Source organism: Ranitomeya variabilis, chromosome 4 (assembly GCF_051348905.1).
Source record: "Ranitomeya variabilis isolate aRanVar5 chromosome 4, aRanVar5.hap1, whole genome shotgun sequence".
NCBI classification, from domain to species: Eukaryota; Metazoa; Chordata; class Amphibia; order Anura; family Dendrobatidae; genus Ranitomeya; species Ranitomeya variabilis.
In genome coordinates this window covers 240,520,497-240,544,354 of record NC_135235.1, presented here as the reverse complement: position 1 = coordinate 240,544,354, position 23,858 = coordinate 240,520,497, and the positions used below count along the sequence as shown (strand labels likewise).

The window sequence follows — 23,858 nt, the reverse complement described above, 5'->3', positions numbered from 1 at the left end:
TGACGCACCCCCACTTGTCTCCTGGGGGCTGAAGCTCCCCCGCTTGTCTCCTGGGGGCTGACGCTCCCCCGCTCGTCTCCTGGGGGCTGACGCTCCCCCGCTCGTCTCCTGGGGGCTGACGCTCCCCCGCTTGTCTCCTGGGGGCTGACGCTCCCCCTCTTGTCTCCTGGGGGCTGACGCTCCCCCTCTTGTCTCCTGGGGGCTGACGCTCCCCCGCTCGTCTCCTGGGGGCTGATGCTCCCCCGCTTGTCTCCTGGGGGCTGACGCTCCCCCGATTGTCTCCTGGGGGGCTTACTCTCCCTCGCTTGTCTCCTGGGTGCAGTGCTCCCCCTCTTGTCTCCTGGGGGCTGACGCTGCCCCTCTTGTCTCCTGGGGGCTGACGCTCCCACGCTTGTCTCCTGGGGGCTGACGCTCCCCCGCTTGTCTCCTGGGGGCTGACGCTCCCCCGCTCGTCTCCTGGGGGCTGACGCTCCCCCGCTCGTCTCCTGGGGGCTGACGCTCCCCCGCTCGTCTCCTGGGGGCTGACGCTCCCCCGCTCGTCTCCTGGGGGCTGACGCTCCCCCGCTCGTCTCCTGGGGGCTGACGCCCCCCACCCCCCCCGCTCGTCTCCTGGTGGCTGACGCTCCCCCGCTCGTCTCCTGGGGGTCGACGCTCCCCCGCTTGTCTCCTGGGGGCTGACGCTCCCCCGCTTGTCTCCTGGGGGCTGACGCTCCCCCGCTTGTCTCCTGGGGGCTGACGCTCCCCCGCTTGTCTCCTGGGGGCTGACACTCCCCCGCTTGTCTCCTGGGGGCTGACGCTCCCCGCTTGTCTCCTGGGGGCTGATGCTCCCCCGCTTGTCTCCTGGGGGCTTACTCTCCCTCGCTTGTCTCCTGGGTGCAGTGCTCCCCCTCTTGTCTCCTGGGGGCTGACGCTGCCCCTCTTGTCTCCTGGGGGCTGACGCTCCCCCGCTTGTCTCCTGGGGGCTGACGCTCCCCCGCTTGTCTCCTGGGGGCTGACGCTCCCCCGCTTGTCTCCTGGGGGCTGACGCTCCCCCGCTTGTCTCCTGGGGGCTGACCCTCCCCCGCTTGTCTCCTGGGGGCTGACGCTCCCCGCTTGTCTCCTGGGGGCTGACGCTCCCCCGCTTGTCTCCTGGGGGGCTTACTCTCCCTCGCTTGTCTCCTGGGTGCAGTGCTCCCCCTCTTGTCTCCTGGGGGCTGACGCTGCCCCTCTTGTCTCCTGGGGGCTGACGCTCCCCCGCTTGTCTCCTGGGGGCTTACTCTCCCTTGCTTGTCTTCTGGGTGCAGTGCTCCCCCTCTTGTCTCCTGGGGCTGACGCACCCCCACTTGTCTCCTGGGGGCTGACGCTCCCCCGCTTGTCTCCTGGGGGCTGACGCTCCCCCGCTTGTCTCCTGGGGGCTGACGCTCCCCCGCTCGTCTCCTGGGGGCTGACGCTCCCCCGCTCGTCTCCTGGGGGCTGACGCTCCCCCGCTTGTCTCCTGGGGGCTGACGCTCCCCCTCTTGTCTCCTGGGGGCTGACGCTCCCCCTCTTGTCTCCTGGGGGCTGACGCTCCCCCGCTCGTCTCCTGGGGGCTGATGCTCCCCCGCTTGTCTCCTGGGGGCTGACGCTCCCCCGATTGTCTCCTGGGGGGCTTACTCTCCCTCGCTTGTCTCCTGGGTGCAGTGCTCCCCCTCTTGTCTCCTGGGGGCTGACGCTGCCCCTCTTGTCTCCTGGGGGCTGACGCTCCCACGCTTGTCTCCTGGGGGCTGACGCTCCCCCGCTTGTCTCCTGGGGGCTTACTCTCCCTTGCTTGTCTTCTGGGTGCAGTGCTCCCCCTCTTGTCTCCTGGGGCTGACGCACCCCCACTTGTCTCCTGGGGGCTGACGCTCCCCCGCTTGTCTCCTGGGGGCTGACGCTCCCCCGCTCGTCTCCTGGGGGCTGACGCTCCCCCGCTCGTCTCCTGGGGGCTGACGCTCCCCCGCTCGTCTCCTGGGGGCTGACGCTCCCCCGCTCGTCTCCTGGGGGCTGACGCTCCCCCGCTTGTCTCCTGGGGGCTGACGCTCCCCCTCTTGTCTCCTGGGGGCTGACGCTCCCCCGATTGTCTCCTGGGGGCTGACGCTCCCCCGCTTGTCTCCTGGGGGCTGACGCTTCCCCGCTTGTCTCCTGGGGGCTTACTCTCCCTCGCTTGTCTCCTGGGTGCAGTGCTCCCCCGCTTGTCTCCTGGGGGCTGACGCTGCCCCGCTTGTCTCCTGGGGGCTGACGCTGCCTCGCTCGTCTCCTGGGGGTTGACGCTCCCCCGCTTGTCTCCTGGGGGCTGATGCTGCCTCACTCGTCTCCTGGGGGCTGACACTCCCCCTCTTGTCTCTTGGGGGCTGACGCTGCTCCGCTTGTCTCCTGGGGGCTGACTCTCCCCCGCTTGTCTCCTGGGGGCTGACGTTCCCCCGCTTGACTCCTGGGGGCTGACGCTCCCCCGCTTGTCTCCTGGGGGCTGACGCTCCCCCGCTTGTCTCCTGGGGGCTGACGCTCCCCCGCTTGTCTCCTGGGGGCTGACGCTCCCCCGCTTGTCTCCTGGGGGCTGACGCTCCCCCGACTGTGACTACTGCCGTGCTCCAGGATACACAGGATGGACCTCTACATGTTATGGAGGTCTCTGTAAGAACCTGCTGTATAGGTGACTATCACGGATCCCTTCTCCGTGGTGTCAATAATTCGTCACTTGCCTGCTCTCACACGTGACTTGGGGTTGTGCCTGCAAGGGTTAATCTATCTCCCCTCTCTGTCAAGCATTCAACCTCTGTCCTATGCTGTAATGGGAGCATAAATCACACACCGACCGAGGCCACACACCCACTCATACACGCTGCCACCACTCATCGAATACACGGGCGGAGTCCCAGAAATAATAATACTAATAAAAATGTGTCTATCACTCATAAGGCTCACACACCTTAGGCTATGGATTCTTTTAGAACATTCAAGGTTCAACTTGTTAAAGTTTTATACTTTAATAACAAAAGGTTCAATGCTTACAATAAGAAAAAGGTATAAAAATATGCTAATAAAAAGACATACAACTTATGCAAAACAGTATCAAAATAAACAGGAGAAACTTACAGAAATTATCTAACTGGTAGTTGCTTTCTGCTCCCTGAGGGTAGGATGAATGTAGATTGGATCACACCAGCTTCTCAGGCTGCCCTCACATGTGAACACAATTCTCTGTCTGCAGCCTAAATTTATAACTTTGGTCTGAAGGTCAGGTTTCTAGACCGACCCTCAGGTCAATATCATAACTGCTGCCTGTTTGATTGGGCCACGGCCGCGCCCCCAATGAATACATTATTTTCTCTTGCGATACGTGTGAAAAGGTTCTCAGGAATAGATCCCCTCTAGCCACAATTAGCATCTCCCCTCCAAGCGCTAGGGGGTGCCAAATGTTCCCTTTCTTCTTTGCCCTAGCTAGACCTCCTGGTGAGATAGGGAGACACAATGTCTACTAATCCCAAGGAAGTACCTGTTAATACCATACCTCCCAACCGTCCCGATTTCAGCGGGACAGTCCCGCTTTGGCACCGGGGTCCTGCTGTCCCGCTTCGGGCATTTAAAATCCCGAATTTGCGGCCGCCAGTGAAGCCCCGCCCACTTCCGGGACGTAGAGAGAGCCCGATTACTGTACCCGCAGCTGTTCGTTCCGTTCCCTGCCTGGGACTGTCTGCGTTGTAGCCACGCCCCCTTGAGTTGCCTCACCGCCCGCCTCCGGCTTCCTCCTCAACGTGGGCGGACTCTGAGGACACTAGAGCGGCAGCGCCAGCACCCGGACTGGTTTCTCGTGACCGCGGGAGCAGCGAGCGGGGATCTGCAGACTGACTGTAAGTGAATGTGTCTCTCCCCCTCTCCATGCAGCGCTGCCCGTTACAGCAGAGACTCTGATCTGACAGCATTAGGAGGACTGACACAAACTTTGTCTCCCCATGCAGTGCACCCCGCTCCCACTCTCCCCCTGGTACCCATCCATCGGATTCTCCACCAACCTGGTGCAGCACCCCTCTCCCCATGGTTATCGTTAAAGGGGTATTGTCACCCAAAATGCTAAATACGGCAGCAGCATGCCGACCCCTCACCCCGTTACTCACCTCTGACTCCACCGCCTCAGGAATCTTCGGTCGCACTTCACGTATGCGCACTCCGGGGGTCAGGAGGACCTGGTGCCGGGCAGATGTGCTCCGTGGGTGTTACTATGTTTTTAGCCCTGTCGAACCCATAACACAAATTACATGAACACAAAATGGTGCTCGGTGTATATCAGGGAGATATATACAAAAGGGACTTGGCCCCTATAATAATTATACCAGTAAGGCCGGCGTCACACTCGGCGTAAGACAATACGCCACGTATTATACGGCCGTACTACGGGCGTAATACGGAGAAATGTCCCCAAAATATTGATCCGTAGTCAGGGTGTGTCAGCGTATTTTATGCTATGGGGCATTTTATACGTGCCCCATCACGTGGGGCAAGTATACTGTACGCAGCATCATGTGGGGCCATTATACAGTATGGAGCATAATGTGGCCAATGGCCATTGTACAGTATGGAGCGTCGTGTGTGGCCATATTTTTTTGTTCATAATTATTGTTAACGAAACATTGTGATCAGAAGTGCTAAATGGGTGTGGTTGGGGCGTGGCTAGTTGTGAAATGGGTGTGGCCTAAAATTTGCCGCGGCCGCTGACTTTGTCCCTCTTTCCCTTCCCCTAAAGTTGGGAGGTATGTAATACCTCGGTGCGACCTGCCGGAGCACAGCTCCCCCTGCCTGGCGTTGCCGGATCGCGGCTCCCCCTGCCTCGAGGTTGCCAGATTGCGGCTCCCCCTGCCTCGCGCTGCCGGATTGCGGCTCCCCCTGCCAGGCATTGCCGGATTGCAGCTCCCCCTGCCTGGCGTTGCCTGAGTGCGGCTCCCCATGCCTGGCGTTGCCTGAGTGCGGCTCCCCATGCCTGGCGTTGCCTGAGTGCGGCTCCCCCTGCCTGGCGTTGCCTGAGTGCGGTTCCCCCTGCCTGGCGTTGCTGGAGCACGGCTCCCCCTGCCTGGCGTTGCCGAATCACGGCTCCCCCTGCTTGGTGTTGCCAGATCGCGGCTTCCCCTGCCTGGAGTTGCCGGATCGCGGCTCCCCCTGCCTGGCATTGCCGGATTGCGGCTCCACCTGCCTGGCGTTGCCGGATCGCGGCTCCCCCTGCTTGGCGTTGCGTATCGTGGCTCCCCCCTGCCTGGCGTTGCGTGTCGTGGCTCCCCCTGCCTGGCGTTGCGTATCACGTCTCCCCCTGCCTGGCATTGCGTATCGCGGCTCCCCCTGCCTGGCGTTGCCGGATCGCGGCTCCCCCTGCCTGGCGTTGCGTAACGCTGCTCCCCCTGCCTGGCGTTGCCGGAGCGCGGCTCCCCTGCCTCGCGTGATCCCAGGATAGACATGCCAGTTATTTAGCCCCAGTCTGATGCCCGTCTGACTCTCTCATTGTGATCTTCCAGCCCTCACAGTCGCAGCTTCACCAAAGATGTGGCAGACGCCAAAAGACGAGAGTCCAAATGCTGAGGAGGCCGTGCCAGCAGAGGCTGAGGTGAGCTCCTGTACGGTGGGGGTGGTAGTTGTGGATGGAGTACTACGCTTCTCTCCGGCACATGCCGAGGCGAAGAGACTTTCTGTTCTGCCTCCGGAGAATGCTGATGGGGGTAACGTTTCGGTGTGAGGTGTCGTCTGTCTTCAGTACTTCATACATAGCGAGTCTGACATCACAGCGTCTGTTCTCAGGAGCAGAGCGAGGCCACGGAGGAGAAGGGCGCAGAGGAAGAGGGAAAGGGTGCAGAGGCCAAACACCTGGATCTGAGTGATGGACCGCCGGAGGAGAACGGCGAACCAGAACCTCTGCGGAACGGCGAGGACATCGTCTCCGAAGGGGAAGGAATGGAACCCGCCACTCCAGAGGAGACGTACCCCTATAAGTCAGGTAGTGTGCTTACATAATAAACTCAAACTCACAGAAAGAACATGGGTCCCATATAGCAAAAAGTAATGTCCAAGTGACTTCATATACGGTACTTGCCCATGAGGTAACCGGACAATAAGTGTATACTCCCAGAATACATTTAAACACCGAAAAATGGAGTTCCATACACAGGAAAATAAATTTTAAAAATTGTACATTTTATTATAAATATTTGTAAACACATTACATCACAAAAATAACAAAAAAATGAACAAAGGAAAAAACCCTAGTTTAGGAATGGTAAATCCCCGGCAAAACCAGTCAGTTTATATAAGCCAAACCCATGGTACTAGTGTAATCCGCTATAAGTCATAACAAATATATATGACACCCAATCAAATAGTATTCACATAGTACAAGTAAAAATCTGAAAATTGGATGCCCGTAAATGGATGATGGTCACTGTGACATCCATTGGGGTTTGCATTAATTTACGGGCATCCAATTTTCAGATTTTTACTTGTGCTATGTGAATACTATTTGATTGGGTGTCATATATATTTATGACTTATAGCGGATTACACTAGTACCATGGGTTTGGCTTATATAAACTGACTGGTTTTGCCGGGGATTTACCATTCCTAAACTAGGGTTTTTTCCTTTGTTCAATTTTTTGTTATTTTTGTGATGTAATGTGTTTACAAATATTTATAATAAAATGTACAATTTTTAAAATTTATTTTCCTGTGTATGGAACTCCATTTTTCGGTGTTTATGTGTGCTTACATAGCATGCCATGCACCACACGGGCATCCTGAATAGTGAGTGCAGCTCTGGAGTATAATACAGGAGGTAACTCAGGATCAGTAATGTAATGTATGTACACATTGACTACACCAGCAGAATAGTGAGCGCAGCTCTGGAGTATAATACAGGAGGTTACTCAGGATCAGTAATGTAATGTATGTACAGGGCCGGCTCCAGGTTTTTGAGGGCCCCGGGCGAAAGAGTCTCAGTGGGCCCCCCCACCTTTAACACATACCACGATTCATGATGCCCAGATACAGCAGAGAAATATAGGTAGAGTACAATGCCAGATTTCACTTCTTACATGAGTGATAGCTATTGTAAATTCTGCAGTGTATATATACAGGACAGGAGGAGTGGTACTGTGCGGTGTATATATACAGGGGAGAGGTACTGTGCGGAGTATATATAGAGGGGAGTGGTACTGTGCAGTGTATATATACAGGGGAGAGGTACTGTGCGGTGTATATATACAGGGGAGAGGTACTGTGCGGTGTATATATACAGGGGAGAGGTACTGTGCGGTGTATATATACAGGGGAGAGGTACTGTGCAGTGTATATATACAGGGGAGAGGTACTGTGCGGTGTATATATACAGGGGAGAGGTACTGTGCGGTGTATATACTTCAACAGCCGCCCAGCCCAGGCCCCCAGCACCTGTCCTGTATATATATTATATACACTGTATCTATACAGGCTGTGCTGGGGGCCTGGGCTGGGCGGCTGCTGTAGTATATATATATGGCCGCCCCCCCAGGTCACCCAGACTGTCAGAATATACAGCGATATAGCATGGCACTCACTCAGGTGCCGGTAGCAGCTCCTCCAGTCCGGAATCTGCCTGTGCCTGATTAGTTCAGCACTGCACAGTGCACACAGCCAGGAGAGGAGAGCAGGAGAACTCTCCGCCCACAATGTCACGCTGGCTGTGTCCTTAACCCCTATGTGCCTGGCCCTGCACTGACTGAGAGGATGCTTGTGCCAGGCAGGGCAAATTGAAAGGGTAGAAAGGGTTAAAGCGGCCAGATGGATGTATGACTGCGTGAGTGGGCCCCCCTGTCTTGTCAGGGCCCCGGCACTTGCCCGGGTGCTGACGCCGGCCCTGTGTATGTACACAGTGACTACACCAGCAGAATAGTGAGTGCAGCTCTAGGGTATAATACAGGATGTAACTCAGGATCAGTAATGTAATGTATGTACAAAGTGACTGCACCAGCAGAATAGTGAGTGCATGTCTGGAGTATAATACAGGATGTAATTCCGGATCAGTAATGTTACATATGTACACAGTGACTGCACCAGCAGAATAGTGAGCGCAGCTGTAGTGAAATATGTATAAATATATTTGTGCAGTGAACTATGTATAGGTTTATTGTGTGACTAGTAATAATTGAACATCTGTCCTGAAGGCTGCAGGTCTCACCCAGGTGTTATTATGTTATATATTTTCTTGAGACAGCAGACTTCTGTCTCCAATCTCACCAGGGGGTCTTGCTGGGACCCAAGACGAAAGGGAACATTTGACACCTCCTAGCTCTTTGGAAGAAATATGTCAATTACAGCCTGACACTATCTATCTGTGGGAAGCTTTACACAAAGAATCTCAGAGAAAATAATATATTCATTGGGGGCGTGGCCGTGCTCCATTCAAAAACAAGCAATTAGAATATCAACTTGAGGGGCTGGTTTCGAAATCTGACCTCCAGGGTGACTATAAATTAGGCTTGTAAGCAATCAAAATTGTTCACATGTGAGGGCAGCCTGGGAAGCTGATGTGATCCAGTTTATATTCATCCTACACTCAGGGAGCAGAAGCAGACTACAAGTGATCTATTTCTGTAAGTTTTCTCCTGTTTATTTTATACTGTTTTGCATAAGTTGTATGTCTTTTTATTATCATATTTTTATACCTTTTCTTACTGTAAGTGCTGAATCTTTTTTTATTAAAGCATAAAACTTTAACAGTTGAACCTTGAATGCTCTAACGAATCCATAGCCTAAGGTGTGTGATCCTTATGAGTGGTAGACAGTAGTAGTATTAATATTTCCGGGACTCATCGCCCGTGTATTCGGTGAGTGGTGGCAGCGTGTATGAGCGGGTGTGTGGCCTGGGTCAGTGTGTGATTTATGCTCCCATTACAGCATAGGACAGAGGTTGAATGCTGGACTGAGAGTGGGGAGATAGATTAACCCATGCAGGCACAACCCCCCAGTCACGTGCTGAGAGCGGATACGTGACAAATTAGTGACACCACGGAGAAGGGATCAGTAATGTATGTTCACAGTGTGCAGTGTCTTTAAAGTATACCGTTGTGGATGCTTTATCCCTGGGGCTTTTGCGGAGATGCTTGGGCTCCATCCTGTACTCATTGATCTCCTAGGACCTGGAGCAGCAGATCCATCCCCCCAGGACGCGTTCCCCGATGTCCCTTCACCACCAGCCTCTATTGTGCCGAGTGAAGGAAAGCGACAGTACGATCGGGATTTTCTCCTGGGCTTCCAGTTCATGCCGGCCTGTGTACAGAAGCCAGAAGGATTGCCGCCCATCAGTGACGTGGTCTTGGACAAGGTGAGGAGAGCGAGGTCTGTGCTGCTTATTAGGTCTCTGTTGTGGGGGGTGTGACTGTGGAAAAGGTCTCGGGGGTCCTGCTCGCTGGCCCGGACATCTGCGCTGATGAATGTGATCGGCGCTGTATTACTGTGAAGATGTTGGGGTCGTCGTTGCTGTGTTTGTGTAGGGCAGGCAGTTTCCAGCCTGCGATGATGGGGAGATTGTTCTGTCTTATTGCCTCGTTACTCTTTAGTCATATGTTACTGTCCATTCACAGATCAATCAGCCAAAGCTTGCGATGAGGACCCTGGACCCTCGCATGCTGCAGAAGGGGCCCGACTTCACCCCTGCCTATGCAGACTTTGGCCGGTTGGCCCCTGGCGGGCGCGGAGTGCCTGTAAGTCTACACATATTGTGTTCTGTCGTGAGGGTGCTCCCCCGTGTGATAGCGAGAGGTCTGAACTCTGTCTTGTAAACTTGTAAAGTTTTTGCTGTTGTGTCCCCCAGTTGCTGAATGTTGGGGGTCCCAGACGTTCACAACCAGGGCAGAGGCGGGAGCCCAGAAAAATAATCATGAACATTTCAGTAACAGATGACGTGCACCTGAAGAAAGCCGAGAACGCGTGGAAGCCGAGCGTAAAGAGGGAGTCCCAGGCGGAGGACCCGGAGAGCATCCGGACACAGGCGAGTGCACACAGGGAGGCTCCGGGCCGCAGAGTGTCTCTGCGCGGGTCTGCGCCTCTCTATCATGGACCCTCTTGTTGCAGGCTCTTTTCCGTAAGGTTCGGAGCATTTTGAACAAGCTGACACCTCAGATGTTCAACCAGCTGATTAAGCAGGTGATGGATCTGACTGTGGACACTGAGGAGCGACTGAAAGGGGTGATAGATCTGGTGTTTGAGAAGGCCATCGATGAGCCCAGCTTCTCCGTGGCGTATGCCAACATGTGCCGATGCCTCGCCACGGTTAGTAAAAAGCCGGCGTGGACCTATCGGCCCGTATTTGTGCATAGTGCAGTAATTCAGTGTCTGTCCATGGTAGCAACGTGCCAACCGTGACCTTGCTCATCACTTTAGATATCTAACGATAATGGCGTCCAGGGATTGTCCGTCTCTACAGACTATTCATTGGTGTCTCCATTGTAGAGTGCCCCGGGTCCTGGTCTGCGGCCGTAGAGACGTAGTTGGTGGTAATTACGTTCCTTTTAGAAGAATTTTGAGACATACAATGTCCACCCTCGGCATTGTGTCGCCGGCCGTGACACAAAACGTCCATCAGTGGGGGAGCGAGTGTTACCCCATCCATCAATTCTAGGAGCAAACATGAAATCTTACATATTCGCCAGAACCAGGGACAAAACCTGACCAAAGCCGAGCCGCGATCCCTGGCGCCGATTCCTCAGGACCGGCGACGTTCACAGCAGCTGTGATGAGGGTGGTCCTGGAGTGAGGCACCCCCGATTCACTGACAGGAACATGTTATGTGTTTTGCACTGGGTTCACCTCGCCACAAGTCTTACTCCAGTCAGGGACTGGAGTCAGGTGTCTGCTGTACGGAGCAGCTCTCATGAGTCCGTCTCTGAGGGTCTGTTCACCCCGCATGGTCCGGCGCAGTGGACCCTCATGGCCGCCCTCATCCTTACAGAAGGGTCACTGGTGTTTAGGTGATTTTTAATGTTGTTGTAGTTAAAAGTACCAATGGCCGACAAGCCCGGCAGCACTGTGAACTTCCGCAAGTTACTGCTCAACCGATGTCAGAAGGAGTTTGAAAAGGACAAAGCGGATGACGATGTCTTCGAGAAGAAGCAGAAAGACCTGGAGTTGGCTACAACAGTAAGAGGAGATGTGTGCGGGAGGTTCCTGCTGCTCGGCCGCTGTTGTGGGTGAGGGGATAGAGAGTCTAATTTAAGGGGCTCCAGCCGCCATGTTGGACTTTATCTTGCTGAGGGTAGAGGGGCGCTGCAGCTTCGTGTTAGATTCTCTCCATGTATATCTGCTTGGCCACGTGTCCTCTGGAGATTAGTGGCAGCTCGTCAAGGTGTTCACCTCCACCTATCTGTGCCCTCCATATGATCGGCGACATCTCTTTGTGTCAGCAGCCGGAGGAGAAGACCCGTCTTCAGGAGGAACTGGAGGAAGCTAGAGACAAGGCGCGGCGGAGATCCATAGGGAACATAAAGTTCATTGGAGAACTGTTCAAGCTGAAGATGTTGACGGAGGCCATCATGCACGACTGTGTGGTGAAACTGCTGAAAAACCATGACGAGGAGTCTCTGGAGTGTCTGTGCCGCCTGCTCACCACCATTGGCAAAGACCTGGACTTCGAGAAGGCAAAGGTGATCATTAAGAGGTAGCCGTAGGCTTGTAGAAGCATGTGGCCACCCGACCCCTGATCACCCACATATGCTCTGATTTTTCCAGCCCCGGATGGATCAGTATTTCCACCAGATGGAGAAGATTGTGAAGGAGCGGAAAACGTCGTCCCGGATCCGCTTCATGCTGCAGGACATCATAGACCTCAGACTGGTACCTGCTGCCATCATCATCTTCTTCTCCAGATTTTGCTTTAAAATCTACAACTATCCAATTTCTATCCTTTACACAGTGCAACTGGGTGTCGCGGAGAGCAGACCAGGGCCCCAAAACCATCGAGCAGATCCACAAAGAGGCCAAAATAGAGGAGCAGGAGGAGCAGAGGAAAGTGCAGCAACTGATGACCAAAGAGAAGCGCCGGCCAGGTAAGATCCAGCCTGGCCAGGTAAGATCCGGCACATTAGGGGCCACCACTCATACTGTACCTGTTGTCTCTTGGCAGTGGTGCAGCGAGTGGAGGAGGGTGGATGGAACATGGTCCAAGGCACAAAGAATAACCGGGTCCTGGACCCCACCAAGTTCCTGAAGATCACCAAGGTAAGAAGTGGGGGTAAGTGCATGGGTCTCTAGTGTCCCTGCTTGTGGGGTGACTCTTTATTCTCTTACAGCCCACCATTGATGACAAGATCCAGCTGGTGCCCAAGGCTCAACTCGGCAGCTGGGGGAAAGGGAGCAGTGGCGGGGCCAAGACTAGTGAGACAGGTGAGTCTGGGTGATGCCTGGGGGCGGGTGAGTGTGGATGATGCCCGGTGATTGTGAGTCTGGGCGCTGCCTGGGGCGGGTGAGTCTGGATGCTGCCCGGGGCGGCTGAGTCTGGATGCTGCCCGGGGCGGGTGAGTCTGGATGCTGCCCGGGGCGGGTGAGTCTGGATGCTGCCCGGGGCGGGTGAGTCTGGATGATGCCCGGGGCGGGTGAGTCTGGATGCTGCCCGGGGCGGGTGAATCTGGATGATGCCCGGTGATGGTGAGTCTGGGCGTTGCCCGAGGCGGGTGAGTCTGGATGATGCCCGGGGCAGGTGAGTCTGGATGCTGCCCGGGGCGGGTGAGTCTGGATGCTGCCCGGGGCGGTTGAGTCTGGATGCTGCACGGGGCGGGTGAGTCTGGATGCTGCCCGGGGCGGGTGAGTCTGGATGCTGCCCGGGGCGGGTGAGTCTGGATGCTGCCCGGGGCGGGTGAGTCTGGATGCTGCCCGGGGCGGGTGAGTCTGGATGCTGCCCGGGGCGGGTGAGTCTGGATGCTGCCCGGGGCGGGTGAATCTGGATGATGCCCGGTGATGGTGAGTCTGGGCGTTGCCCGAGGCGGGTGAGTCTGGATGATGCCCGGGGCAGGTGAGTGTGGATGATGCCCGGTGATGGTGAGTCTGGACGCTGCCCGGGGCGGGTGAGTCTGGACGCTGCCCGGGGCGGGTGAGTCTGGACGCTGCCCGGGGCGGGTGAGTCTGGACGCTGCCCGGGGCGGGTGAGTCTGGGCACTGGGTTATGTCTTGTCATCTCTGCCCTCCTGGACTGTGCCTTACATTCAGTCTCCATTTTTGCAGAGTCCTCACGTCCAGGGGCCCCCAGTCTGAATAGATTCTCCGCCCTGCAGCCTGCAGTCTCCTCCTCTGCGTCCTCCACCATGTCAGACCTGGAAAGCCGCAGGATATTAACAAGGTATCCAGCCGTGGTGTGAGCAGAGGCCGTGACTTACATGGAGGCTGTAACCTCCTCATGTGTTTGTATGCTGATTCTCCAGCCATGCGAACGTCGGTCGTGAGAGGAATGACAAGCCCGTGCTGCCCTCCACCCTGGCCTCTCGCCCCAGCAGCTTCCTGAGAGGCAGCGGAGCCAAGGACCTAATAGACAATCAAGAAGAACCGCGGCGAGAGACTCTGCACACACCGAAAACACTGCCCGTGTCCGCCGAGCAGGAGAAGGCCCCCAGCCTAGAGCGGAAGCTCCGTGAACCTGGTGAGAGACGGCTCTGCGGCCTCCCCTCCTGTGCCCGCTGCTGACGTGGTGCTGACCCTGCACATTCGTTCCTGTGCCCGCTGCTGACGCAGCGCTGACCCTGCATGTTGGCTCCTGTGCCCGCTGCTGACGCGGCGCTGACCCTGCACGTTGGCTCCTGTGCCCGCTGCTGACATGGCGCTGACCCTGCACGTTGGCTCCTGTGCCCGCTGCTGACGCGGCGCTGACCCTGCACGTTGGCTCCTGTGCCCGCTGCTGACGCGCTGACCCAGCACGTTCGCTCCTGTGCCCACTGCTGACGCGGCACTGACCCTGCACGTTGGCTCCTGTGCCTGCAATGACGCGGCGCTGACCCTGCACGTTCGCTCCTGTGCCCGCTGCTGACGCGGCGCTGATCCTGCATGTTCGCTCCAGTGTGCCCGCTGCTGACGCGGCGCTGACCCTGCACGTTGGCTCCTGTGCCTGCAATGATGCGGTGCTGACCCTGCACGTTGGCTCCTGTGCCCGCTGCTGACGCGGCGCTAACCCTGCTCGTTGGCTCCAGTGCCCGCTGCGCTGACCCTCCACTTCTGTGTTTCTCGGTAGTGAAGTGTGAGACTCCAGAGTCTGACAAATCCCCGGTGTCAGAAGAGGAGCTGGAGCGGAAATCTAAGGCCATCATAGACGAGTTCCTGCACATCAACGACTATAAGGTCAGCCGCCGTCCTGCGGTGGGTACAGCTGTGGGGTCCTGCAGTGGGTACAGCGATGGGGTCCTGCGGAGACCACCCAGGTGTGACCCCCAGTCTCTTGTCTCCAGGAGGCCATGCAGTGTGTGGAGGAGCTCTCCGTACAGGGCTCGCTCTCTGTCTTTGTTCGTGTGGGGGTCGAGTCCACGCTGGAAAGGAGTCAGATCACCCGGGATCACATGGGACAACTGCTGTATCAGCTGGTGCAGGCGGGGAAGCTCAGCAAGCAGAGTTACTACAGCGGGTGAGGAGCGAGCGGCCCTGTGGAGTCTGCGGGCCGCGGCCTTAGTGATCGGAGCTGCTTCCTGTAGTGCTGCCCCTGAGCGTCAGTCATGGGGCGCTGCTGGAGGACTCGGACTAGATGGCAATGGCGGAGGGGCCAGCGGGGCGTGTGCAGGACACTGGCGGGCCGCTCGCTGACACTTGTCTCCTGCAGATTGTCGGAGACGCTGGAGCTGGCTGACGACATGGCGATTGATATCCCGCACATCTGGCTGTACCTGGCCGAGTTAGTGACCCCCATGTTAAAGGAAGGGGGCATTTGTCTAAAAGACTTAATCACGTAAGTCATCCCCTGCGACAGTCGCACAGGGCAGAGCTGCCTGATTGGTGGAGGGGCCGCAGGGAGAGCGGCGATGGGCTGCGGAAAATTCACTGTCTTCTGTCTTACAGGGAGTTTAACAAGGCGCTGCTCCCTGTGGGACGTACCGGAGTCTTGTTGTCTGAAATATTGCACCTTCTATGCAAACAAATGGTAGGTAACACCCCGCTGTGCAGCTCTGGACCTCCGTACCCTTTGTATATACCCTCACTGTGGGGCTCCGGACCTCCGTACACTTTGTATATACCCCTGCTGTGGAGCTCCGGACCTCCGTACACGCCGTATATACCCCGCTGTGAGGCTCCGGACCTCTGTACACGTCGTATATACCCCCGCTGTGCAGCTCCGGACCTCCGTACACGCCATATATACTCCCGCTGTGGAGCTCCGGACCTCCGTACATGTCATATATACTCCCGCTGTGGAGCTCCGGACCTCTGTACACGTCGTATATACCCCCGCTGTGGAGCTCCAGACCTCCGTACACGTCATATATACCCCCACTGTGGAGCTCCGGACCTCCGTACACGTCGTATATACCGCCGCTGTGCAGATCCAGACCTCCGTACATGTATATACCCCCGCTGTGGAGCTCCGGACCTCCGTACACGTCGTATATACCCCCGCTGTGGAGCTCCAGACCTCCGTACACGTCGTATATACCCCCGCTGTGGAGCTCCGGACCTCCGTACACGTCGTATATACCGCCGCTGTGCAGATCCAGACCTCCGTACATGTATATACCCCCGCTGTGGAGCTCCGGACCTCCGTACACGTCGTATATACCCCCGCTGTGGAGCTCCAGACCTCCGTACACGTCGTATATACCCCCGCTGTGGAGCTCCGGACCTCCGTACACGTCGTATATACCCCCGCTGTGCAGATCCGGACATCCGTACACATCGTATATACCCCCGCTGTGGAGCTCCGGACCTCCGTACACATCGTATATACCTCCGCTGTGCAGCTCCGGACCTCCATATACATTGTATATACCCCGGTGTGCAGCTCCGGACCTCTGTGCACGTCGTATATACCCCCGCTGGGGAGCTCCGGACCTCCGTACACGTCTTATATACCCCGCTGTGGAGCTCCGGACCTCCGTACACGTCGTAAATACCCCCGCTGTGCAGATCCGGACATCCGTACACATCGTATATACCCCCGCTGTGGAGCTCCGGACCTCCGTACACATCGTATATACCTCCGCTGTGCAGCTCCGGACCTCCGTATACATTGTATATACCCCGGTGTGCAGCTCCGGACCTCTGTGCACGTCGTATATACCCCCGCTGGGGAGCTCCGGACCTCCGTGCACGTCGTATATACCCCGCTGTGGAGCTCCGGACCTCCGTACACGTCGTATATACTGCCGCTGTGGAACTCCGGACCTCCGTACACATCGTATATACCCCTGCTGTGGAGCTCCGGACCTCCGTACACGTCGTATATACCCCCGCTGTGGAACTCCGGACCTCCGTACACATCGTATATACCCCTGCTGTGGAGCTCCGGACCTCCGTACACATCGTATATACCCTAACTGTGGAGCTCCGGACCTCCGTACATGTCGTATATACCCCCGCTGTGGAGGTCCGGACCTCCATACACGTCGTATATACCCCCGCTGTGCAGCTCTGAACCTCCATACACGTATATACCCCCGCTGTGGATCTCCGGACCTCTGTACACATATATACCCCTGCTGTGGAGCTCGAGACCTCCGTACACGCCGTATATACCCCCGCTGTGCAGCTCCGAACCTCCGTACACGTCGTATATACCCCCGCTGTGCAGATCCGGACCTCCGTACACCTCCTGTATACCGCCACGTAGTCACGGTCACCGGTTCCAATGACATGGGCCCCGGTTGCCCCAGAAGTTCGGTACAAGAGGTCTGGTTCATGCAGTGCCCCCTTCCATGGTGGATGTGATCAGCAAGGTCTCATCTTCTGATTCTATTTTTTGGATTTTCAGTTTTTAATTCCTAATCTTCTGAAAGTGATGGTAGATTAGGGAAGGACTGCAGCGCCCCCGCCGTCCACAGGTCATGTGTGATATTACAGCTCACCTGCAGCACCAGACACAACCCATGTGGGGCGCTGCTGGAGGGCGGCAGCCATGTTTTCTCATCCTGTTAAGATCACTGCTTGCTGTTAGTGAATGCACATGTTTTGGTACTTGTGTATATTTAGAGGCCATAAATCCGTTTTGATAAAGTCCAAGCAGCAGAGCTGCAGCGCTCGGTGCAGTGTGTCAGTGCAGTGCATCTGCAGAACAGAAACCTGCCTTTGGGTATTACAGGAAGGTTTCCATTCAATGACTGACAGCAAAGACTGAAAGCCGCTGTGCTAGAAGTGTAAGGAACGCACACATTTCCTGCAGTCTGCAGCCCCCATACATCTTGCAGGAGACCACCTGTAAACTTACTGTTTCAGAGCCATAAGAAAGTGGCCGCTTTGTGGAGAGAAACTTCTCTGAGGTGGAAAGACCTACTGCCGGAAGGGGAGGACGTGCAGAGCTTCGTAAGCGAGAAGGTGGGCGAGATCTGTGCTCCGCGCCTGCCGCCATCCACGTGACATCACTGCGCGGTATTGTTACACCTCTCGGCCCCGCACACGATATTGTTACACCTCCCGGCCCCGCGCGCGGTATTGTTACACCTCTCGGCCCCGCGCGCGGTATTGTTACACCTCTCAGCCCCACGCGCGGTATTGTTACACCTCTCGGCCCCGCGCGCGGTATTGTTACACCTCTCGGCCCTGCGCGCGGTATTGTTACACCTCTCGGCCCCCCGTGCGGTATTGTTACACTTCTCGGCCCTGCGCACGGTATTGTTACACCTCTCGGCCCCCTGCGCGGTATTGTTACACCTCTCGGCCCCCCGCGCGGTATTGTTACACCTCTCGGGCCCCCCGCGCGGTATTGTTACACCTCTCGGCCCCCGCGCGGTATTGTTACACCTCTCGGCCACCCGCGCGGTATTGTTACACCTCTCGGCCTCCGCGCGGTATTGTTACACCTCTCGGCCCCCCGCGCGGTATTGTTACACCTCTCGGCCCCCCCCCCCCGCACGTGGCACGGTTACTCGCCTTGCCTCCCCCACGTGGCACGGTTACTCCCCTCGGCTCCCCGCACTTGGCACGGTTACTCCCCTCGGCCCCCCGCACATGGCACGGTTAGTCACCTTCTTGCTCCACAGAACCTGGACTTCACGCTGTCGGACTGCTGTAGCCCATCAGAAAGTCTTTCTAGGAAGGAGATGACAGCGGAGGAGCTGCACCGGCGGCTGGAGCAGCTGATCATGGAGGAGAACGCTAGCGACGAGCACATATTTGACTGGGTAGAGGTGAGTGCAGCCGGCGCTCTGACCACTCCGTCTGATGGCCTCCATCTTGTTCCTTTCTTGTAATTTCTGCTGCATCCTTTTTCAGGCGAATCTGGATGAAGGTCAGATGAGTTCTGCTGCGTTCCTGAGAGCTTTAATGATGGCGGTGTGCAAGGCGGCAATACTAGGTGAGTCCGTGCCCGACTGCTGCCGGGTGTTCGCTGGCAGTCTGTGGCCGCTGGTTGGCAGCCTGTGGCCGCTGGCTGGCAGCCTGTGGCCGCTAGCCGGCAGCCTGTGGCCGCTGGCCGGCAGTTTGTGGCCGCTGGCTGGCAGCCACAGGCCGCTGGCAGTCTGTGGCCGCTGACAGTTGCTGGCAGTCACTGGCCGCTGTCTCTCCACAGGGGACTGTTCTTCCTGCCGCGTGGACACCTCCTTCCTCAAACAGAAGGTTCCCGTCTTACTAAAGTACATGGACTCCAATGTGGAGCGAGAACTACAAGCACTTTATGCACTGCAAGCATTGATAGTAAAACTTGATCAACCCCCCAGTGAGTATGTCGCGGGGCCCGGGCTGCCCACGGGGCCCTGCCGTAGCGTCTGTGTTCCTCTTGTCAGACTGCGACTGCTGACACGCTTCTTTTTTTCCCTTGGCAGACTTGCTCCGGATGTTTTTTGACTGTCTCTATGACGAGGAGGTCATATCTGAGGACGCTTTCTACATGTGGGAGTCCAGTAAAGACCCCGCAGAGCAGAACGGAAAAGGTGTAGCACTAAAGTCAGTCACGGCCTTTTTCACGTGGTTGCAAGAGGCGGAGGAGGAGTCCGAGGACAACTAGAAACCTAATTCAGTGCCGATCTCGTGACCCGGCGGCCAGAGGTGGCGGCGCAGGGTCACTACGGCAACTTCATACTGTTTCTTTTTTCGCCCTCTTGTTCCTCTTTGCCATTCAGGGTACAGAACAATGGATGACAGCGCGACGGGAGCCGCCATAAACCCACGGCAGCGTGTGGAGGAGCCCCCCGTCCCAGCATTGATCTGAACCATTAGGGGTGGTCACCCCTGAGCGTTGTGGGAAGAAGGGACCTCCACACTATTTATAGAAGTAAATATTTTTGTTTTAACGCCCTCCCACGTCGTTTTTTCTTTTATACAAAAAAAAACAAAAAACAAAAAAAATAGAGAAGAGACTTCAAGTAAAGAAATCATTTCAGAAAAAGAGAAGTAATTTATTATCCAAGAACTCGAGGAGCCAGCGTCCCCGTAGCAGCCGCCTGGGGGGACCTGACTCCGTCGTGTAGCCGCTGTTTATATTTTAAAGGATATAAAGATGTTTTATGGAGAGCAGCATCGGCCGAGGTGCAGACGTCATCGCTTCAGTTTGGGGGGTGTAGAAGTCTGCGGTCCGCGCTCCCATGTGTCCATGCAATGATGCACCATCTGTATTTACCAGCGGAGCCCCCCATCCTGGAGTCGCTGCGCGCTCTGCTGAGGGATCAGACACTGATGCAATGGCCCAGTCCTACGATGTAGGACCCCAAATCAACCAGTTCAGACGCTGCCCTCTACCGCCAGGTCAACCAGTACAGACGCCTCCCTCTACCGCCAGATCAACCAGTACAGACGCCGCCCTCTACCGCCAGGTCAACCAGTACGGACGCCGCCCTCTTCCGCCAGGTCAACCAGTACAGACGCCACCCTCTACCGCCAGGTCAACCAGTAGGGACGCCGCCCTATACCGCCAGGTCAACCAGTACGGACGCCGCCCTCTACCGCCAGGTCAACCAGTACAGATGCCGCCCTCTACCAGGTCCGCTTCTCTGAAGACAGAAAAAAGTTTTGTTGAATTTCAGTATTTTATGTGATGCGGCAGAAACAGACAAGTAATAGAAAACCTCCAGGACGCAGCGGTGCGAAGGAAGGGAGCAGTCTCTGGGAGCAGCTGTGGCTTTTCACAGTAATGGCACATGCCACTGTGCCACGCTTTCTCTTTTGTTGTATTTCTATTCATTTTAGCCTGGTTTCCTATGGAAAAAAAGGCTAATAAAAGATCTGTACCCTGCGTGCTGTCCTGTCATGTGCACACACTCCTGTCTGCTGGGCTCGCCCTCCCCTCTCTGCTGGGCTCGCTCTCCCCTCTCTGCTGGGCTCGCTCTCCCCTCTCTGCTGGGCTCGCTCTCTCTTTTCTGGGCTCGCTCTCTCCTCTTTTCTGGGCTCGCCCTCTCCTCTCTGCTGGGCTCACTCTCTGCTGGGCACTCTTCTGTCTGCTGGGCTCGCTCTCTGCTGGGCACTGTTTCTCCTGTCTGCTGGGCTCGCTCTCCTCTCTGCTGGGCTCGCTCTCTCCTCTCTGCTGGGCTCGCTCTCTCCTCTCTGCTGGGCTCGCTCTCTCTTCTCTGCTGGGCTCGCCCTCTCCTCTCTGCTGGGCTCGCCCTCTCCTCTCTGCTGGGCTCGCTCTCTCCTTTCTGCTGGGCTCGCTCTCTCCTTTCTGCTGGGCTCTCTGTCTCCTTTCTGCTGGGCTCTCTGTCTCCTCTCTGCTGGGCTCGCCCTCTCCTCTCTGCTGGGCTCGCCCTCTCCTCTCTGCTGGGCTCGCCCTCTCCTCTCTGCTGGGCTCGCCCTCTCCTCTCTGCTGGGCTCGCCCTCTCCTTTCTGCTGGGCTCTCTGTCTCCTCTCTGCTGGGCTCGCTCTCCCCTCTGTGCTGGGCTCGCCCTCTCCTCTCTGCTGGGCTCGCGCTCTCCTCTCTTCTGGGCTCGCCCTCTCTGCTGGGCTCGCTCTCTCTGCTGGGCTCGCTCTCTCCTCTCTGCTGGGCTCACTCTCTGCTGGGCATGCTCTCTCCTGTCTGCTGGGCTCGCTCTTTGCTGGGCTCGCTCTCTGCTGGGCACTGTCTCTCCTGTCTGCTGGGCTCGCTCTCCTCTCTGCTGGACTCGCTCTCTCCTCTCTGCTGGGCTCGCTTTCTCCTCTCGGCTCGCCCTCTCCTCTCTGCTGGGCTCGCTCTCTCCTTTCTGCTGGGCTCTCTCCTCTGCTGGGCTCGCTCTCCCCTCTCTGCTGGGCTCGCTCTCCCCTCTCTGCTGGGCTCGCTCTCTCTTCTCTGCTGGGCTCGCTCTCTGCTGGGCACGCTCTCTTCTGTCTGCTGGGCGCACTCTCTCCTATCTGCTGGGTGCTCTTTCTCTTGTCTGCTGGGCTCGCTCTCCCCTGTCTGCTTGGCGCGCTCTCCTCTCTGCTGGGCTCGCTCTCCCCTGTCTCCTTGGCGTGCTCTCCTCTCTGCTGGGCTCGCTGTCTGCTGGACGCGCTATGTATACATTGTGTAAAGCCTTGCTGGTGACAACACTTTTACTAGGGTTCTCTGGGTGGGACAATCTGTCAGCACCCAAGGCAAAAGGCTTCAAAATGCGCCCGCACCACCCATGTTTCAGTGTGAGAATGGATCTGGATATTTCTAACCCCATGCAACATTCCCTCCTTTAACTCCTGGTCAGACAAAAGGTAAACTGTGCACACCCCTATATACACGCCTGTGGATACACAGGGGGGGGGGTCAGTGGGTGCTTTCAACCACTGGCCGAAGCCGCATGGACCAGGGAGCGTCCCGCTGTACATCAGCTCTCCATTTAACATGGGCATAACGCTGCTCAGACAACGCAGGGTAATGCAGTGTGGCAATGTTTTCTTGAACCACTAAACAGGCAAATAACAGGTAGAACAGTCCCAGCAAAATACCCAAGATGGTGCACATTACAGATTCTCACCCTTCCGCTGACTTGCCAGGATAATGGCAGCTGTGACATCAGAGCTTCCAGGGCCGACTCCCCCACCTGTGGCACGTATGGCTTCTGGCTCATCTGGGGGTGGCAGCGTCTCTTCCTCAGTGTGGAGCCGGCATCCGGCGGTCATAAGGCATCTCCTCAGTGCGGAGCCGATATCTAGCAGTCATAAGGTGTCTGCTTAGTGCGGAGCCGATATCTAGCGGTCATAAGGTGTCTGCTTAGTGCGGAGCCGATATCTAGAGGTCATAAGGCCTGGGGGCAGCAGCATCTCCTCAGAGCAACAGCTTATGGCCCCATCCAATACTTCAGGGGTTTATTTATTTTGTGTAATGGGAGCATAAATCACACACCGACCCAGGCCACACACCCCGCTCATACACGCTGCCACCACTCGCCGAATACACGGGCGATGAGCCCCGGAAATATTACTACTACTGTCTGCCAATCAGCAGGATCATACACTCTAAGGCTATGGATTCTTTAGAGCATACAAGATTCAAACTTTATTAAAGTTTTAAGCTTTAATAGAAAAGGTACAGGGCTTACAATAAAAGATATAAAAATAAGAGAATAAGAGTGACATACAAATATGCAAAACAGTTATAAATATAAAGGGAGAAAACGTACAGAAATATCTAAACTTTGCAGTCCGGCATTCTGCTCCCTGAGGGGGGGATGAATATGGAATGGCTCACATCAGCTTGGCTGCCCCTCAATCTGTGAACAGGTTTCTATGTGTAATGAGTTAGCCTTGGGGTTAGATTTCTAGACTAGCCTCTCGGGTTAATATTGTAATCCTTGGTTCGTGACTGGATGCCGGCTATTTTACCAATGAATACATTATTTTCTTTGAATGCTATTTGTGTGTCCTTTCTCATAGTAAATAGTGTGGGGCTGCAATTAGCATGTCTGTTCAAAAGAGTCAAAAGGTGTGAAATGTTTCCACTGGTGTGTTCAGGAAATCCCCCCTGGGGTGACTGGAGACTGCCTGCTCAGGATAACACAGGTCATGATGTTAAGTTACTGCTGGTCATACATCCATACATATACATATTTCACTACACACACTAAATCAAATCTGCAGAGAGAGAGAGCTGGGTACAGACTCGTTTGCTCAGTGTGTGGAGGAATAATCTCCAGTGATTCTTTACTGCGCCCCTCACAGTCCTGCTGAGATGGTGCCCACCCTGGTTTGATTTCCCTCGGTAACTCTGATGGGAAGTGCCCTGATTCTCTCCTTCACTCTTTGGTAGATTTGCTGTGCAGTATTCCTGCCCCATCGGTGGGCAATGATTTGTAAAGTGCTGTAGCACCACCTGCAGACTGAATTGAGAAATACTTAATGGTGGATCCTGGTAACTGCCCAGTCTGGAGTAGGGTGGATGCCGGTCCTGTGATGTCATTTGTCTGCTCTATGACATCATAACTTCCTGCTGGCGGGATTGGTGCATGTGACATTCTCCGGCCACAGTTGGCAGGCTCCGATTCAGGAGGACGCCCACGAGTATTGTTTTATGGCGGCTCAGCCCCGCATTGATCCTCAGAACTTTCTGATTTTTCAGTTTGACATTGATATTCTGCCCACCGGCCACAAGGTGCCCGTGTCTTCTCAGCCCTCGGCTCAGCACACTCCTTCCAGATGTCTTGGACGGTCTGCGCTGGGGCTGGAGATTTGGGCCCGGATTCATCATTTGCCTTTTTTTTTGTCATTTTTCTTTTTTGTCTCGTGTTCATTGATGTTTTTTCACCAACTTCAAAATGGCACTCACAAGTGGATGCATTTTTGGCAAAAGGAAAATGCTCTTTTTTTTG

At 55.9% G+C, this 23,858-nt stretch overlaps 1 protein-coding gene across 3 annotated transcripts in view; it reads left to right on the top strand.

Annotated features, from left to right (window-relative positions):
* Window positions 1-20,347, top strand: part of EIF4G3 (eukaryotic translation initiation factor 4 gamma 3) — a 114,990-nt gene extending 94,643 nt beyond the window's left edge. For 2 of the 3 annotated variants that reach the window (XM_077260449.1, XM_077260448.1), the window contains exons 13-35: window positions 5,496-5,584; window positions 5,776-5,971; window positions 9,141-9,328; window positions 9,588-9,707; window positions 9,818-9,994; window positions 10,078-10,275; window positions 10,996-11,142; window positions 11,409-11,645; window positions 11,731-11,835; window positions 11,915-12,047; window positions 12,125-12,219; window positions 12,291-12,384; window positions 13,219-13,333; window positions 13,416-13,630; window positions 14,216-14,322; window positions 14,430-14,602; window positions 14,795-14,920; window positions 15,031-15,112; window positions 17,398-17,496; window positions 18,162-18,308; window positions 18,394-18,475; window positions 18,689-18,835; window positions 18,942-20,347. In XM_077260449.1, coding sequence (XP_077116564.1) covers window positions 5,496-5,584; window positions 5,776-5,971; window positions 9,141-9,328; window positions 9,588-9,707; window positions 9,818-9,994; window positions 10,078-10,275; window positions 10,996-11,142; window positions 11,409-11,645; window positions 11,731-11,835; window positions 11,915-12,047; window positions 12,125-12,219; window positions 12,291-12,384; window positions 13,219-13,333; window positions 13,416-13,630; window positions 14,216-14,322; window positions 14,430-14,602; window positions 14,795-14,920; window positions 15,031-15,112; window positions 17,398-17,496; window positions 18,162-18,308; window positions 18,394-18,475; window positions 18,689-18,835; window positions 18,942-19,123 — 3,254 coding nt within the window. In that variant the 3' untranslated portion in view covers window positions 19,124-20,347. Of the gene's footprint in view, window positions 1-5,495; window positions 5,585-5,775; window positions 5,972-9,140; window positions 9,329-9,587; window positions 9,708-9,817; window positions 9,995-10,077; window positions 10,276-10,995; window positions 11,143-11,405; window positions 11,646-11,730; window positions 11,836-11,914; window positions 12,048-12,124; window positions 12,220-12,290; window positions 12,385-13,218; window positions 13,334-13,415; window positions 13,631-14,215; window positions 14,323-14,429; window positions 14,603-14,794; window positions 14,921-15,030; window positions 15,113-17,397; window positions 17,497-18,161; window positions 18,309-18,393; window positions 18,476-18,688; window positions 18,836-18,941 lie in introns of all 3 variants that reach the window. The other variant, XM_077260447.1, reaches the window with a different exon arrangement.
* Window positions 20,348-23,858: the final 3,511 nt, after the last annotated feature.